Source organism: Oncorhynchus keta, chromosome 4, assembly GCF_023373465.1.
Source record: "Oncorhynchus keta strain PuntledgeMale-10-30-2019 chromosome 4, Oket_V2, whole genome shotgun sequence".
Classification (NCBI taxonomy): domain Eukaryota; kingdom Metazoa; phylum Chordata; class Actinopteri; order Salmoniformes; family Salmonidae; genus Oncorhynchus; species Oncorhynchus keta.
Window position 1 is genome coordinate 26,081,410 of NC_068424.1, and position 17,944 is coordinate 26,099,353.

Consider the following 17,944-nt stretch of genomic DNA (forward strand, 5'->3'; position numbering starts at 1 on the left):
TTTTCAGTCAAACAGATCAAAATGCTTTATTAACTTTTCATGCCTTGGATGACAGATCACATGCAAACAACCATCTACCCCTAAGGCAGAAAATGAGAGCGCTTTAGATTTAGTAGAAAATGTATTTAACAAATCAATGGCTCTGAAAAGAGCATCAGCTCTACTGCCAATGTAAATCGTATGCAGTACATTTGAATGCAATTAAAATATTGCATTAATCTGGACTGTACAGCTATTTTTAAACAATGTATACTACATGAATTCAATGTTTTTAAATCTAACAGATTTGAAACAGATGCCATACATGACCACATTTACACATCAGATTATTGCTATTAAAAGGACAGTAAAAACAAATCTAAAAAATTTGATTTTCCTGTTTTATATTTCCACACTGAAGTTGGAATAGTACTGAAAATTATAATGCCCTTTCAGTGTAAGAGCTGTTTGAAAAGACTACCTGAAATTACAGCCTGTTTTGGTGGGCTGGGGTTTTGGCCTGCCTGATAACGTCACCTGGTGCTAAATTAGTTACTAGACCAATAAAGTTCCAAACCTCTGCCAATAACAGCAAATGTTCAGTTTCCTTAGAAAAATTCTTGCTTGAGAAATTTCTCTTTGCTAAGAAGCAATTTATGCTATTTTTAAAAAAAACTATTTTAAATTGAAAACAATCACAGTAAGGTACTTAATTGTTATCCATAAATGACTTTATAGAGGAAAAAATGCTGCATTGGCCCTTTAAAGAAAGTGAGAAAGATAAATCTTATGATTGGTTCGAAAGCATACAGTTTAGAGCAGTGTTTCCCATGTCCTCCAGTACCTTCAACAGCACACGTTGTTTTGGGTTTTAGCCCCGCACAAACTCACCTGATTCAACTCATTGAGCGCTTGATGATTAGTTGACGAGTTTAATCAGGTGTGCTTGGCTACAACACAAATGTGTGCTGGTGCAGGTACTCGAGGACTGGAGTTAGAAAACACTGCCTTAGAGAAGAAAGCACTATGTTCGGTTTGAATTTGAAAATCCTCATACAGCTTTTCACTGCTGTAAACAAGGTGTAGGATGGATCGGCCTACATTTTTTTTGTGTGTCCAATGAGCATTTCTCATCCAGCTGGTTCTTGTATTTTTTGAAAGAATTTGGTCCAATGTTGAGATGTTTAACTTGAAAGTGAACATAACTACAATACTCCAGAACCGTAGCGTAACTTACATTGGCGAGGCACTTTATCATGGGTTGATGAAATTCAGAAAATACACAAGCTATGTGTATAAAAACATGATCAGATATGAAGTATGTTACAAAATATGAACCATTCACATCCTGGATAAAACATTTAGAAGTCATGTACAACCTAACTTAATGTACAACAACCTGGTTAACCAAAGACAAAGCCTTAATTTTCATTTCATGTTATTAGAAATAATACATTTTCAGAATTAAATGTACCTTTCAAAGAATACATCATATATACACTTTATCTACCGACAGTTATCACAATATATTAGCAGCATTGCCTAAGAAACTATTATGATATATTGCATTATGTCCATGGCAGGCATTTGCAGGACAAGTTAGATAAGATAGTTCTTATAATGCCCATAAGTTGTTCGGCATACTTGCAATAAAATAAACTATTGTGATCTATCAACGAACAATGCCATAATCAAGAAACACAAACAATAACTTTCCCTCCCAAGTTAAATCCTAGTCATTTCTTGAGAGCAAAATAATTACTAATGTAGTAAAGTAATTGTAGCCTATCATCTCAAAAAAAGCTTGCACGATTACAAGCTGTGGTTCAATACATTCACATTTCTCTTTGATTTAAATTCTAGTGCTAGTGGCTTGCGAGGCTTCCACCACTCACTACTCCGAGTGCAATCTTCATAGCGCAAAAGCTAGAGTTACAGAGGTGTGGGGGAAAGCATAAAGGAGGTGCCGGAACAAACCAAAGACTGCTGAGAATCTTCTCGTCACTTTGTGTATTTGGGCTGGGAGATTTTTCAATTGATTCGTCTGATAGTGGGGACAAGAAAACATTCTTACTAAGTACAAGCCTCTATCAAACAATATATTATTTTGATAGAGCTACAGTATCCACATATAGAGAGTATCAGAGGCAGAATCATGAATGGATGAACAACTAACATAAATGTAACAAAATGTCTCAATTTACACAAAAAATACAATCGACTTAGTTATTTTAGAATATCCCCATCTGGCTATACAATTTACCTTCTCCTACGTTGAAGATATTGGCGTATAAGCCACTGCACCACAAATGGCCACACAACAGCAAAGGCTACAGTGCTGGGAGACACGTCGAAAGGCCACCAGGATGGTTTCTAGAGGACAGAGGATAAATAAAAAGTGATCCAACTGAAGGTCACAACATCCCTAAAACCAAAGGGCATCTTTAGTCTATGACGATGTGAGTCCAAATTAAATGTTGGCAGAGAGTAAAGGCAGCACACCGTACCTTACTATTCTTTGCCAGGGGTGATGGTGGGTATGGTTGAACCGATGACCTTGCCTAGAGGACATGTAGAGATAAGGGAGAAGGTACAAAACAAATTAGTACTTATAACATACCTAAATAGTTACAGTCCATCTTAAAGTCATGATCCAAAATCCTGAAGTATTAAGAATGAATACAAAATATTGAGGTGTTTAGGTACTGCATAACTGCCGGTTTGCTATTAGATACCCTTTCCACAGCAGTCACTATCAACAGGCTATGTAATATACTTCAATTGCTAAATGTGGGTCTCTGACCTGGGATGCAGTGAGGGCCTCCAGTGTGTGCAGTCTCTCCAGGACACATTGCATGTCTTCCTGCAGTCTGGCCAGCACCACTACAATCTGCTCATTCAGACTGCCTCCTGGTGTCCCCGCGCCCCCCCACCGCTCCCCGTCCCCCCCGCTACCCTGCAAGGCCTTCTGGGCACCTGGACTGTGCCCTGAAGACCTAGAACCTATAACACGCAAACACGGAAGAGAGGTGTAAACACTGACACACACTTGTAGGTAAAAAGAGAAGTAAGACAGGGCCTAAACGCACACACACACTGTACCTCGTTCTCTCCTGACCAGGGAGCTATTGGGCCTGCCTGCATTCAGTCTTTGTCTCGGAGAGGCCCCTCCACAAGTCTCCCCATTCTCCGCGCCACACTGGATGCCCGCCACACTGGCCCCTCCACTACTCTCCCCCTTTTCCCCATGCTCCTCATCCAGCTCCAGACAGCGGTCAGTTTGTGCCCCAGAGCCCTGGACCAAAACACACATACATGAGGATTTGGAAATGCTCTGTGTACTTGCATTGTCTGTACACTGTGCTTGTGCCCTCAGATTCAGAAGAGTTGGGTTAAATGCGGGAAGACACATTTCGGTTGAATACATTCAGTTGTGTAATTGACTAGGTGTCAACTTTGCTTCTTACCTCTTCCAGGCCAAACTGGTCCATGGAGTCGCAGTAGACCTCGCTGTCTGAGTCACTGGCCACGCGATAGGGCCTGAATACATCCGCGTCGAGATCTATGGGAACAAATAGTACCCCGTCCCATACAGGTCAGGTCAGATTCATAGCCATATGGGACCTTCCCTCAGAGAGAAGTTTGTTGCTTCTTAATCAGTCCCGCTAGCACACAAATGCAATCATAGCAGAGGCCTGTCCTCCATTCGCATCATATTGTGTGTTCCACATTCCAAATACATCCTTTCTCAAGGTGATCACTAATTTGATGTAATGAGTTGGTGAGAGGTGAAAGTAATAGGAACACAACTGACCATAGACCAGCTTTTAGGAGCATAATGTAATGGCAATCCATCAGAGCAGGGAGTCTGTGGCTGTTCCTAGGGAAATGCAGAGTTGCAACAGCTCTGGGAGTAAAGCTGAGCAGCTTATCAGATCACATGGCCAAGGATCCATGAGAACAACCGCCCACTGTGGGCAGGCAGGGTGCTAATCTACAGAGGACTGACAATCCATCTTTAAACCTTTTATGGACATCTGGTTAATGGTGGATCTGGGTTAGGCCTATAAGGCCTGATTCTTGTTGAAACGAGCAATGTTGATATTCTGCATAGTGGATATCAAAGACAATTGTGAATTGTATCCAATTTCAATACTCAGTTCTGTTATAAAAAAAACCTCAAGGCCTAATATAATAGCTAAGTCTGTATATCTATGGTATACGTTACAACAATACACAAATGTAATCTCCATCATGCAACCGGATTTGTTAGTTTCTATCTTTTTCTATGGTGCCCGAAATACCTATTGGTTACCGCAGGGAAAGAGCTCCTACCTTTTTGTGTTTACAACAAATAAAAAGTAATGTTAGTGTGAAGAGCAATTTACTATTCATAATCTGGCGGCTATGAATAGAACTCAAAGCGTAGACGATGGCAATGTAGGAACAACATTCTAACCAAGGTAGTTAACAACACCCCCCCACCCACCTCTCTGATTCAGAGGTTAAACATGGAAGACACATTTCGGTTGAATCCATTCAGTTGTGCAACTGACTAGGTATTTTCCCTTTCCCTCCACCAGGTTTTGTTTTTTGCCCTAGCATTACACAGCTGATTCAAATAATCAACTCATCATCAATCTTTAGTTATTTGAATGCTGTGTAGTGCTAGGGAAAAAAACAAAACATGCACCCATAGGGGGCCCCAGGACCAAGTTTAGGAAACCCTGCCCTTCACTACAGTATGTCACTGTTGTCCAGGGCACTACAACCCTGATCCTGGACAGCTAGCCTCCTGTCAATTTTCCCTTCAACCCCAGTTATAACTAACATGATTTAGCTTATCAACCAGCTAATTATTAAAATCAGGTGCGCCAGATTATGGTTGGAGCCAAAACCTTCAGGAGGGTAGCTCTTCAAGAACAGGGTTGGAGGGCCCTGCTGTCGTCGATGCAACTTTAACCAGTGGTACCCACCTGCGTGGTGGCCGTTGACTTGGACATGGGGCTCCAAGGGCAGGGTGCTGTTGGTGAGGCCCTCCTCTGAGTCCTCACTGTTCAGTGCAGCCTTGGAAGTATGGGTCCCATTGGGGAGGTGGCCCACTCCATTCCACACATTACCATTGGACAGGGGTACTTTAGGTCTCCTGGATGAGCCATTTTTCTTCGGCTGTGGGACTGAGGCTTTTTTCAATGAAAGATAAAAAATAAAATAAAAATATTATTACAAGATAATCATTTCTGCTTAACGTTTTCCTTTCTTATTTTTTTACATTTTTTAATGTTCGACAACATATACCTTTTTTCACCTCTTTTATCTCAACAATTTCTAATTTTCTATCCTCCATCTCATCTTCCTCATCAAACTCAAACTCCTCTTCCTCCCCCTGTTCCTTCAGTGCCATGGCTTTGGGCTTCGGAGGTTCAACAGCCTGTCTGGGTTGCCGTGTCTCCAAAGTGCCATTCATTTCCATTGTCCTAATGAGGCTCTTTGTGACACTTTTTGAAGGTGCTGATGTTAGCATGGTTCCAAAACCTGCCGCATAGCAACAACAGTGTTACAACGTTATTAAAACTATATGTTACTATTAGTTTAATTTAGCCAAACTAGAAGATATACTAGGAGACATATGAGGAGATCAATTCTAATTTAGCTAAACGAGGAGATAAATTCAAATTTAGCCAAACTAGGCGATATAAAGCAAAAATGTATCTAAAAAAAACATGAACTAAAATGTATTTATACAGAACTACCACACCAGACATAACTATGGGGCAGGTCATTGTGGTTAAATGATACATGTCCATACACTTGCCTTCAAGTTGCCGAGCAAACCTTGTCAAACGAGCTTAGCACATGATAGAAATGGATATGTTAAAATGGAAGACATTCCAAATGAAATAAATCAAATTCATATGAAATCAAATTAGAAAGGGAGTTACAGTACCTGCGGACAGGTCTGACACCTGATGTATCTGCTTTTTCTCTTCCACCTGTTCGTAGAACGGGCCCAGCACCTTTAGAAGCTGCTCTACCTCATCTGTACAGGGCATGCCCTCTAGGATCTGTTGTTTAAATACCACAACAAACACATTTAGTGTCCACTGACGTCCAAGTGATCCTGTCTGAATGCAATTCAGACAGATCTTCATCAACAAAGTGACCGACTTCATTGAACTCAGGAAATGTCAATCCAAGAATATAATTCTATTCACTTCCTGAATTCATCAACAATGTATTAGAATAGACGCCAACGCTGGTATGCACTTACCAGCTTCATTTCATCAACGTAAGCGGTCATAGCCTCTTCCTTGGGCATATCTCCCAGATCACTCCATGCATCCCTATGTAGACAGAACAAGATGTTTAACATAACACCTACATTAAGTGTCTCCTGGAGTACAGTGCATGCGGAAAGTATTCAGACCCTTTCACTTTTTCCACATTTTGTTACGTTACAGCCTTATTCTAAAATGGATAACATATTTTTTTGTTCCTCGTCAATCCACACACAATTCCCCATAATGACAAAGTGAAAACAGGTTTAGACATTTTTGGAAAGGTATTACAGATAAAATAAGAAATACCTTATTTGCATTATTCAGACCCTTTGCTATGAGACTCGAAATTGAGATCAGGTGCATCCTGTTTCCATTGATCATCCTTGAGATGTTTCTACAACTTGATTGGAGTCCACCTGTGGTAAATTCAATTGATTGGACATGATTTGGAAAGGCACACACGTCTATATAAAAAAGGTCCCACAGTTGACAGTGCATGTCAGAGGAAAAACCAAGCCATGAGGTCGAAGGAATTGTCCGTAGAGCTCAGAGACAGGATTGTGTCGAGGCACAGATCTGGGGAAGGGTACCAAAACATTTCTGCAGCATTGAAGGTTGCAGTTGCTTCCATCATTCTTAAATAGAAGAAGTTTGGAACCACTAAGACTCTTCCTAGAGCTGGCCGCCCGGCCAAACAATCGGGGGAGAAGGGCCTTGATCAGGAAGGTGACCAAGAACCCGATGGTCACTCTGACAGAGCTCCTCTGTGGAGATAGAATAATCTTCCAGAGGGAGAACCATCACTGAAGCACTCCATCAATCAGGCCTTTATGGTAGTGTGGCCAGATGGAAGCTACTCCTCAGTAAAAGGCACATGACAGCCAGTTTGTAGTTTGCCAAGAGGCACCTAAAGGACTCTCAGACCATGAGAAACAAGATTCTCTGGTCTGACAATACCAAGATTGAACTATTTGGCCTGAATGCCAAGCATCACGTCAGGAAGAAACCTGGCACCATCCATACAGTGAAGCATTGTGGTAACAGCATAATGCTGTGGGGATGTTTTTCAGCGGCAAGGACTGCGAGACTAGTCAGAATCAAGGGATAGATGGACAGAGCGATCCTTGATGAAAACCTGCTTCAGAGTGCTCAGGACCTCAGACTGGGGCAAAGGCTCACCTTCCAACAGGGCAACGACCCTAAGCACACAGCCAAGACAACGCTGGAGTGGCTTCTGGGACAAGTCTCTGAATCTCCTTGAGTGGCCCAGCCAGAGTCCAGACTTGAACCCGATCTAATATCTCTGGAGAGACCTGAAAATAGCTGTGCAGAAACGCTCCCCATCCAACCTGACAGAGCTTGAGAAGATCTGCAGAACTCCCCAAATACAGGTGTGCCAAGCTTGTAGCGTCATACCCAAGAAGACTCAAGACTGTAATCACCGGCAAAGGTGCTTCAACAAAGTACTGAGTAAGGGTCTGAATGCTTATGTAAATGTAATATCTGTTTTTTATTTGAATACATTTGCTAAAATTTCTAAAAACCTGTTTTCGCTTTGTCATTATAGGGTATTGTGTGTAGGTTGAGGATAATTTTTTATTTAATCCATTTTAGAATAAGTCTATAACGTAACAAAATGTTGGGAAGGGGTCTGAATACTTTCCAAATGCATATTGCCTTGGGAAAAAATGTGATACAGGTTATCAGGGACAGAAAAACTGCAATACCCAAGGATCTTGTGTATTATAATAAACTTTCTTTCCATTCTTGAAATGTCATCTACATAATGGACACTGAAATAGGAGCCATGGGCAGCGTGTCAAGCATTATAGTTCTGAGAGGTATACTATGAAAGGAAGCTAGATCTTCTCAGGGTTTTCTAAAGCTAGCCAGCTTCAGCGTCACATTCCATCTTTATCCGTACAACGACGGTGGAGAATGCTCGTCCGCCTGCCGCTAACTCTAGCAGGCTTGTAACTGCGCATGCATGTCGCACGTGGCTCGTCGAACTCTTCATTGAGACACTGCTGAAGCATCAATTCATGGGCGAGTCTGTGCCACATTTTAGTTTGTGTTGAATCAAAATGAAAGAAAAGTTATTTTGCCAATCCGGCAGACCATGGTGGGAAACAGGCGTTTTGAAATGAGGTCCTTATTTTATTACTTATCGTCTAGCCGTCTTTGGTATGCTCGAGCACCTTTTTCCCCCACTCCTATCAACAAATAATTGTAATAAGTCATAAAAGTTTTACTGTGCATTACATTTCAAATGCATTCTATCATTACTAAATGTGATAGCAATCCTAACATATTATACAAAAAAAACATTTGATAAATAAAACGTTTAAAATCAAGTCATTTTACTCAAAAGAAGGGGATGATGACGCATTCTTTGCAAGAGGGATGTAATCTGATTCCATTTGTCCTCACCTCGCGGCTCAGACACGTCATTCCGAATTAATGGAGTTAGCCCTGATTTAGCCTGCCCGGGAGCAGGTTACCACTGAAGGATTCATTGCCATTGAAATGTATCTGGCTTAAAAGGGAGCCACTCTTGTTGCACCGGTTATCTCGAGTTGTACTCAAAGTTAACCAAAGTTACCTCCTCAAACCTGATTCCTAATGTCATAATCATGACATTTGTTATCAGCAGAGTATCCACTTGGTCAATGACCCAGATGCACATTGAGCTAAGCAGCAGCTGGCCTGCCAACTCTACAAGTTAGGGCCGGTAAAGCACTAATAGTCTAATAGTTAACCGATTATAAATAGCTTCAGTGTCAAACCTAAAAGAGAATTTGCTTAGTGTAGCCATCTTCTTTAACAATCTACATTGTACACAAGTAAGCACTGTCAACGCACGCCAAGTGGGTAGAAGGTGACCTGACATATGATCGCTCTCCAGCACAACAGGTCCCGAGATAAATCAGACAAAATATGGCAATAGGAGAGTTAACTGCAAGGACTACAATACAGAGAATAAAAATAGGACCCCAGTGAAGAATCTCTGTTCCAAGACCTTATTTGACTCCTACACAGAGCTGGGGGAAGTGTGGGTGCGGAGGGTGCTGCAGCAACACATGAAAAGTATACAAATGTACGCACTCACTACTGTAAGTTGGTCTGGATAAGAGCGCCTTGCATTTCACTACACCCGCAATAAAAAAAAAAAAATCTGCTAAACACGTGTATGTGACAAATAGCATTTGAGTTGAAAAGGAATGAATAGACATTTTCCGTTGTCACATAGTAATAAGTTGCATTTGCAAAGCATTTAAAGAAACTGGAAAACATAAAGCAACTTTTTTTTAAATATTCCACAAGTATTATCAGATTATTATAATTATAACACCCCCCCCATCATCGCAGCACCCCCACCGTCAAACTACTTCCTGCTGTTATGCTCCTACGGTGAACTTTGCATTACCATTTCACTTTTCCCACCGGATCCCAAAAGCCAGGTCTGGGTATGTTGCAGGGTCCAAGTGTGGCTTGTTTGTAGTAACTGTAAAACCTGAGCATCATGTCATTAGAGGGCTGAAAGGAACCTGGAATGGATACACAAAATACATCTTACATTTGACAGGCTTTTGGGAAGAAAAAAAACTCTGTGGGGTTCACACACGTTGCATTCAAATTGTAATTTCATTGTATTTTATTAGGATCCCCATTAGCTTTTGCGAAAGCAGCAGCTAATGTTCCTGGGGACCACACAAAACATGAAACATGACATAATATAGAACATTAATAGACAAGAACAGCTCAAGTAAAAAAACAACATACATTTTTAAAAAGGCACATGTAGCCTATATATCAATACATACTGTACACACAAACTATCTAGGTCAAATAGGGGAGAGGCGTTGTGCTGTGAGGTGTTGCTTTATCTGTTTTTTGAAACCAGGTTTGCTGTTAATTTGAGCAATAAGAGATGGAATGGAGTTCTATGCAATAATGTATCTAAATTTGTTCTGGATTTGGAGAATGTGAAAAGACTCCAGGTGGCATGTCTTGCAGGGTAAGTGTGTGTGCAAACAATTTGGGATTTTTAACACATTAATGTTTCTGAAAAAGAAGAAGTGATGCAGTCAGTCTCTCCTCAACTCTTAGCCATGAGAGACTGGCATGCATAATATATATATAAATATATATATAAATATATATATATATTCAGGTCTGGGGAACGGGCGGGCCAGTCCAATGCATCAATGCCTTCCTCTTGCAGGAACTGCTGACACACTCCAGCCACATGAGGTCTAGCATTGTCTTGCATTAGGAGGAACCCAGGGCCAACCGCACCAGCATATGGTCTCACAAGGGGTCTGAGGATCTCATCTCGGTACCTAATGGCAGTCAGGCTACCTCTGGCGAGCACATGGAGGGCTGTGCGGCCCCCCAAAGAAATGCCACCCCACAAACCGGTCATGCTGGAGGATGTTGCAGGCAGCAGAACGTTCTCCACAGTGTCTCCAGACTCTGTCACGTGCTCAGTGTGAACCTGCTTTCATCTGTGAAGAGCACAGGGCGCCAGTGGCGAATTTGCCAATCTTGGTGTTCTCTGGCAAATGCCAAACGTCCTGCACGGTGTTGGGCTGTAAGCACAACCCCCACCTGTGGACGTCGGGCCCTCATACCACCCTCATGGAGTCTGTTTCTGACCGTTTGAGCAGACACATGCACATTTGTGGCCTGCTGGAGGTCATTTTGCAGGGCTCTGGCATTGCTCCTCCTTGCACAAAGGCAGAGGTAGCGGTCCTGCTGCCGGGTTGTTGCCCTCCTACGGCCTCCTCCACGTCTCCTGATGTACTGGCCTGTCTCCTGGTAGCGCCTCTATGCTCTGGACACTACACTGACAGACACATCAAACCTTCTTGCCACATCCCGCATTGATGTGCCATCCTAGATGAGCTGCACTACCTGAGCCACTTGTGTGGGTTGTAGACTCCGTCTCATGCCACCACTAGAGTGAAAGCACCGGCAGCATTCAAAATTGACCAAAACATCAGCCAGGAAGCATAGGAACTGAGTAGTGGTTTGTGGTCCCCACCTGCAGAACCACTCCTTTATTGGGGGTGTCTTGCTAAATGCCTATAATTTCCACCTGTTGTCTATTCCATTTGCACAACAGCATGTGAAATGTATTGTCAATCAGTGTTGCTTCCTAAGTGGACAGTTTGATTTCACAGAAGTGTGATTAACTTGGAGTTACATTGTGTTGTTTAAGTGTTCCCTTTATTTTTTTGAGCAGTGTATATATATAGATAATATATTATGCATGCCAGTCTCTCATGGCTAAGAGTTGAGGAGAGACTGACTGCATCACTTCTTTATATATATTAGCCCTCTGATTACAATGACGAGCAAGACGTGCCGCTCTGTTCTGGGCCAGCTTAACTAGCTCTTCCTTGCAGCACTCAACCATACAACTGGACAATAATCAAGATAAGACAAAACTATAGCTTGAAGAACTTGCTTTTTGGAGTGTGGAGTCGAAAAAGCAGAGCATCTCTTTATTACGGACAGACCTCTCCCCATCTTTACAACCATTGAATCTATGTTTGACCGTGACAGTTTACAATCTTAGGTAACGCCAAGCAATTTAGTCTCCTCAACTTGCTCAACATCCACAGCATTTATTACCAGATTCAGCTGAGGTCTAGAACGTAGAGAATTATTTATACCAAATACAATGCTCTTAGTTCTAGAGATGTTCAGGACCAGTTTATTACTGGCCACCCATTCCAAAACAGACTGCAACTCTTGGTTAAGGGATTCAGATACTTCATTAGCTGTGGTTGTAGAGGCGTATATGGTTGAACCATCAGCATAAATGGACACACATGGTTCATTTAATGCCTTTGGCAGGTCATTGGTAAAAATAGAAAAGAGTAGAGGGTCTAGAGAGCTGCTCTACGGTACACCACACTTTACATGTTTGATATTATAGAAGCTTCCATTAAAGAAAACCCTTTGAGTTCTATTAGATATATTGCCATATCGTGGATTCAGAGCAGAGGTTGAAAAGCCATAACACACCTGTTAAAGGTTGGGCACACCTACTCATTCAAGATTTCTCTTTATTTTTACATTGTAGAATAATAGTGAAGATATCAAAACTATGAAATAACACATATGGAATCATGTAGTAAACCAAATTGTTAAACAAATCAAAATATGTTTTATATTTGATGTTCTTCAAAGTAGCCACCTTTTGCCTTGATAACAGCTTTCCACACTCTTGGCATTCTCTCAACCAGCTTCACCTGGAATTCTTTTCAACAGTCTTGAAGGAGTTACCACATATGCTGAGTACTTGTTGGCTGCTTTTCATTCACTCTGCGGTCCAACTCATCCCAAACCATCTCAATTGGGTTGAGGTCAGGTGATTATGGAGGCCAGGTCATCTGATGCAGCACTCCATCACTCTCCTTCTTGGTCAAATAGCCCTTACACAGCCTGGAGGTGTGTTGGGTGATTGTCCTGTTGAAAACAAAAGATAGTCCCACTAAGCGCAAACAAGATGGGATGGCATATCGCGTAATGCTGTGGTAGCCATGCTGGTTAAGTGTGACTTGAATTCTAAATAAATGACTGACAGTGTCAACAGCAAAGCACCATCACACCTCCTCCTCCATGCTTCACAGTGGAAACTACACATGTGGAGATCATCCGTTCACTTACTCTGCGTCTAACAAAGACACAGCGGTTGGAAGCAAAAATCTCAAATTTGGACTCATCTAATGTCCCATTGCTCGTGTTTCTTGTCCCAAGCAAGTCTCTTCTTTTTATTGGTGTCTTTCAGATGTGGTTTCTTTGCAGCAATTCAATCATGAAGGCCTGATTCACACAGTCTCCTCTGAATAGTTGATGTTGAGATGTGTCTGTTACTTGAACCATGTGAAGCATTTATTTGAGTTGCAATTTCTGAGGCTGGTAACTCGTGAACTTATCCTCTCCAGCAGAGGTAACTCTGAGTCTTCTTCTGAGAGCCAGTTTCATCATAGCGCTTGATGGTTTTTGCAACTGCACTTGAAGAAACTTTCAAAGGTCTAGAATTTTTTTGGATTGACTGACCTTCATGTCTTAAAGTAATGATGGACTGTCATTTCTCTTTGCTTATTTGATCTGTTCTTGCAATTATATAGACTTGGTATTTTACCAAATAGGGTTATCTTCTGTATACCTTGTCACAGCACAACTGATTGGTTCAAACACATTAAGAAGGAAAGAAATTCCACAAATGAACTTTTAACAAGGTACAGCTGTTAATTTAAATGCATTCCAGGGGACTACCGCATGAAGCTGGTTGAGAGAATGCCAAGAGTGTGCAAAACTATCATCAATGGCTACATTTAAAAATATTTTTGGATTTTTTTAACACTTTTTTTTTACTACATGATTCCATATGTGTTGTTTCATAGTTTTGATGTCTTCACTATGATTCTACAATGGAAAAATATATAGAAAATAAACGTGCAATGAGTAGGTGTGTCCAGACTTTTGACTGGTACTGTACGTTCTCAACAACAGGTTATGATCAATAATATCAAAGTCTGCACTGAAATCTAACAGTACAACTCCCACAATCTTCTTATGATTAATTTATTTAAACCAATCATCAGTCAAGTGTCAGTGCAGTACATAATAAGTGCCCTTCTCTATAAGCATGCTGAAAGTCTGTTTTCTGAGAAATAGCATTGTATTTGGTCAAACACAATTTCCCCCAACAGTTTGCTAAGAGCTGGCAGCAAGCTGATAGGTCTGCTGTTAGAAACAGTAAAGGCCGCTTTACCACTCCTGGGTAGCGGAATGACTTCTCTTCAGGCCTGAGCACAAAGACTTTCCTCCAGGCTCAGATTAAAGATAGGATAGGAATGGCTATAGAGTCAACTACCATCCTCAGAAGCTTTCCATCTATGTTGTCAATGCCAGGAGGTTTGTCATTATTGATCGAATAAAAAAATCCACTTCTACCACACTACCTTTACAAAATTCAAACTTGCAATGCTTTTCTTTCATCATTTGTTTTTTATGAATGTTTTTGTATGCATTGTAATGTAACTCAGGCTATAGAAAAGGAAAAAAGACCTATTCCAATACAGTTGTTGTACAGTGCATGTGGAATGTATTCAGACCCATTGACTTTTTTCACTTTGTTATGTTACAGCCCCCCCCCACATTTTTTTATTTTTTATTATCCTCAGTCTACACACCCCATAATGACAAAGCGAAAATAATATGTTTTCAGAAATGTTTGTTCATTTATAAAATAAATAAAACGTAAATACCTTATTTACGTAAGTATTCAGATCCTTTGCTATGAGACTCGAAATTGAGCTCAGGTGCATCCCGTTTCCATTGATCATCCTTGAGATGTTTCTACAACTTGAGTGAAGTCCACCTGTGTTAGTTCAATTGATTGGACATGATTTGGTTCGGCACACACCTGTCTATGTAAGATCTCACAGTTGACAGTGCATGTCAGAGCAAAAACCAAGCCATGAGGTCGAAGGAATTGTCCATAGAGCTCCATAGAGATCTGGAGAAGGGTATCAAAAAATGTCTGCCGCACTGAAGTTCCACAAGAACACAGTGGCTTCCATCATTCTTAAATGGAAGATGTTTGGAACACCCAAGACTCTTCTGAGAGCTGGCCGTCCGGCCAAACTGAGCAATCGGGATAGAAGGGTCTTGATCAGGGAGGTGCCCAAAATCCCGATGATCACTCTGACAGAGCTCCTGAGTTCCTCTGTGATGGGAGAACCTTCCAAAAGGACAACCATCTCTGCAGCACTCCACCAATCAGTCCTTTATGGTAGATGTGCCAGATGGAAGCCACTCCTCAGGATTAGGGCTGGGCGGTACCAGTATTTGAATGTTTGGTTTGTTAAATGTGATACGTCATGTGTAATGTCAATTTTTATAGTGCATTTAGTTACTTGAATCATCTCTCTCCGCTCTTTCTCTCCATGCACACAGACCTAGCCACGCCCCGTCACTCAAGGAGCGCATTTGATGTTCCTCAACCACAAGTTCAGTCTGCATGGTCAATGCAGCACATGAAGCAATGTTGATGACAACAATGCTGTTTTCACTTTGCTTCTTAATATAAATCCACTAGCGTTATATAATGACACTATTAGTTTGTTTCTTACATCAACAATAGTTTGTCTAATTGTTAGCCGCTAATAGCTAGCAACTAATACATGTACTGATTAAGAGCAAATGTAGCTAGCTAATACAGCCTGATAATACCAGTGAGGGTGTAGACTGAAATCAGCATGTTGTTTGTGCAACATCAAAGAGGAATATGCAAAGGAAGAATATGTTCGCTACATAAAGTAGCTAAGAGAAAACATGCCATGTAGCCAAAGCTTTTAGGGTCCCCTAGGAAACACTTAAGTTCCTACCCTGTCACAATAAATCCTCTCTGGCATTTTAATTAATTGTCATCTCAAACAACACTGTATTCAAAGTGCCCACTACTATATTCTAACTATAGAATTAGAAGTCATTATATTTCCATGATTCCAAAAGTTTTGCTCTAATTCGCAAGTCAAATTGCAATTGCAACATTCGGTTAAAAATAAGTCCTAGATTATTTGCCCATATCGTGCAGCCCTACGTGGCAGCATGGACATGATTTCAATTGAGCAGTGGTGTAAAGTACTTAAGTAGTACTTGAAAGTATTTTTTACTTAAGTTAAAATACTTGAAAGTACTACTTAAGTAATTTTCTTTGGTATCTGTACTTTACTATTAATATTTTTGACAACTTTTACTTCACTACATTCCTAAAGAAAATACTGTACTTTTACTCCATACATTTTCCCTGACACCTAAAAGTACATTACATTTTGAATGCTTAGCAGGACAGGAAAATGGTCAAATTCACGCACTTATCACGATAACATCCCTGGTCATCTACTGCCTCTGATCTGGAGGACTCACTAAACACAAATGCTTTATTAGTAAATTGTGTCTGAATGTTGGAGTGTGCCCATGGCTATCTGTAAATAAAAAATAAAATGGTGCCATCTGGTTTGCTTAACATAAGGAATTTGAAATGATTTATACTTTTACTTTTGATACTTAAGTATGTTTAAAACCAAATACTTTTAGACTTTTACTCAAGTAGTATTTTACTTGGCGACTTTCACTTTTACTTGAATAATTTTCTATTAACATATCTTTACTTTTACTCAAGTATGACATTTGGGTACTTTTTCCACCACTGCAATTGAGTATGTATGTATGTGTTGCCACCCTAGGAACACTCACTACTCATGAAGCAAATGTAGCACTTTTATTTTTCAAAAACTAAAAATACTGTCAAATACCATCCTGGTATATTATATAACAAAATACTGTGATATAATATTTAAATATTTTGCCCATATCGTCCAGCCCTAGTCAGGGTCGAGGGAAAGATGGAGCAAAGTACGGAGAGATCCTTGATAAAAACCTGCGCAGGACCTCAGACTGGGGTGAAGGTTCACCTTCCAACAGGACAACGAACCTAAGCACACAGCCAAGACAATGCAGGAGTGGCTTCGGGACAAGTCTCTGAATGTCCTTGTGTGGCCCTGCCAAATTCCGGACTTGAACCCGATCGGAACATCTCGAGAGACCTGAAAATAGCTTTGCAGCGAAGCTCCCCATCCAACCTGACACAGCTTCAGAGGATCTGCATAGAAGAATGGGAGAAACTCCCCAAATACAGTTGTGCTAAGCTTGAACTGTCATACCCAAGAAGACTCGAGGCTGTAATTGCTGCCAAAGGTGCTACAACAAAGTACCGAGTAAAGGGTCTGAATACTTATGTAAAATGTGATATTTACGCTGTTTATCTCTTATAAATTTGGAAAAATGTCTAAACCTGTTTTTTCTTTGTTATTATGGGGTATTGTGTGTAAATTGATGAGGGGACGATTATTTAATCAATTTTAGAATAATGCTGTAATGTAACAAATTGGCTAAGAAGTCAAGGGATCTGAATACTTTCCGAATGCACTGTATGTAGGCTAACTTAATTGCCTTTGCTACAATGTGGAATATAGCCTTGCCCGTAGTTAAAGCTCTTACCGTCTGGAGGCAAGCTTTGTATCACTTTGACAGCCGCGTCAAACCTCTGCTCGTACAAAGGTCTGCCATCCTCCATCTCCATCATGAACCGAAGTGTGAATTACGACAGCGAACTCTTCAAACCTAGAGATAATTGAAATTCTACTAACAAAATAGTTGACTTGGTTGCAGCAATATTTGTGGCTTCAGCTAGGTCATACGCCCATAATAACATTGTTCAAATAGCCATTGCAAACCGTTCACAATAACATGCAAGTTAGTATATATACAGCTGACTATTTGAATACAACCCCACAACAGTAGCCTAAGCTAAATCAAAGCCACCAGGAGGTTATGTCGTCTCTGAAATTTAGAGCGCTCAATGCAAGAAACAACACCAATGGTTTAAAAACAACCGTGTAAGTTTTATCTTTCTAACTAACACAAAAATAACTTTGCATTGTACTTGGTAAATAAGATAAGTACGTTAGTCACTCACCATTTAATGATCTACTTGTTTGAGACTTGCTTGGCGACCTCTTTTTATTCTTACCAACAGAAGCCATGCACAATACAGTAATGACAGGCACTGTATGCTAAGGGAGTTGTAGTTTTCTACT

General features: G+C 40.8%; 1 protein-coding gene across 3 annotated transcripts; it reads right to left on the reverse strand.

Annotated features, from left to right (window-relative positions):
• Positions 1 to 10: 10 nt before the first annotated feature.
• Positions 11 to 17,939, reverse strand: LOC118372017 (acyl-CoA-binding domain-containing protein 5A). 3 transcript variants are annotated; one of them, XM_035757721.1, is made up of 13 exons: positions 17,824 to 17,939; positions 17,346 to 17,468; positions 9,688 to 9,808; positions 6,251 to 6,323; positions 5,927 to 6,044; positions 5,278 to 5,514; positions 4,956 to 5,162; positions 3,447 to 3,541; positions 3,082 to 3,274; positions 2,783 to 2,982; positions 2,487 to 2,540; positions 2,243 to 2,352; positions 11 to 2,023 (listed from the first exon to the last, which is right to left on the reverse strand). In XM_035757721.1, exons 2-13 carry the CDS (start codon positions 17,428 to 17,430, stop codon positions 2,011 to 2,013), a joined length of 1,506 nt encoding a protein of 501 aa, XP_035613614.1. In that variant the 5' UTR covers positions 17,431 to 17,468; positions 17,824 to 17,939; the 3' UTR covers positions 11 to 2,010. The 3 variants fall into 3 exon arrangements, with proteins under 3 accessions (XP_035613614.1, XP_035613623.1, XP_035613635.1); XM_035757730.1 differs by having other exon boundaries at positions 17,346 to 17,486; positions 17,824 to 17,888; XM_035757742.2 differs by lacking the exons at positions 9,688 to 9,808; positions 17,346 to 17,468; positions 17,824 to 17,939 and adding an exon at positions 6,567 to 6,903.
• Positions 17,940 to 17,944: the final 5 nt, after the last annotated feature.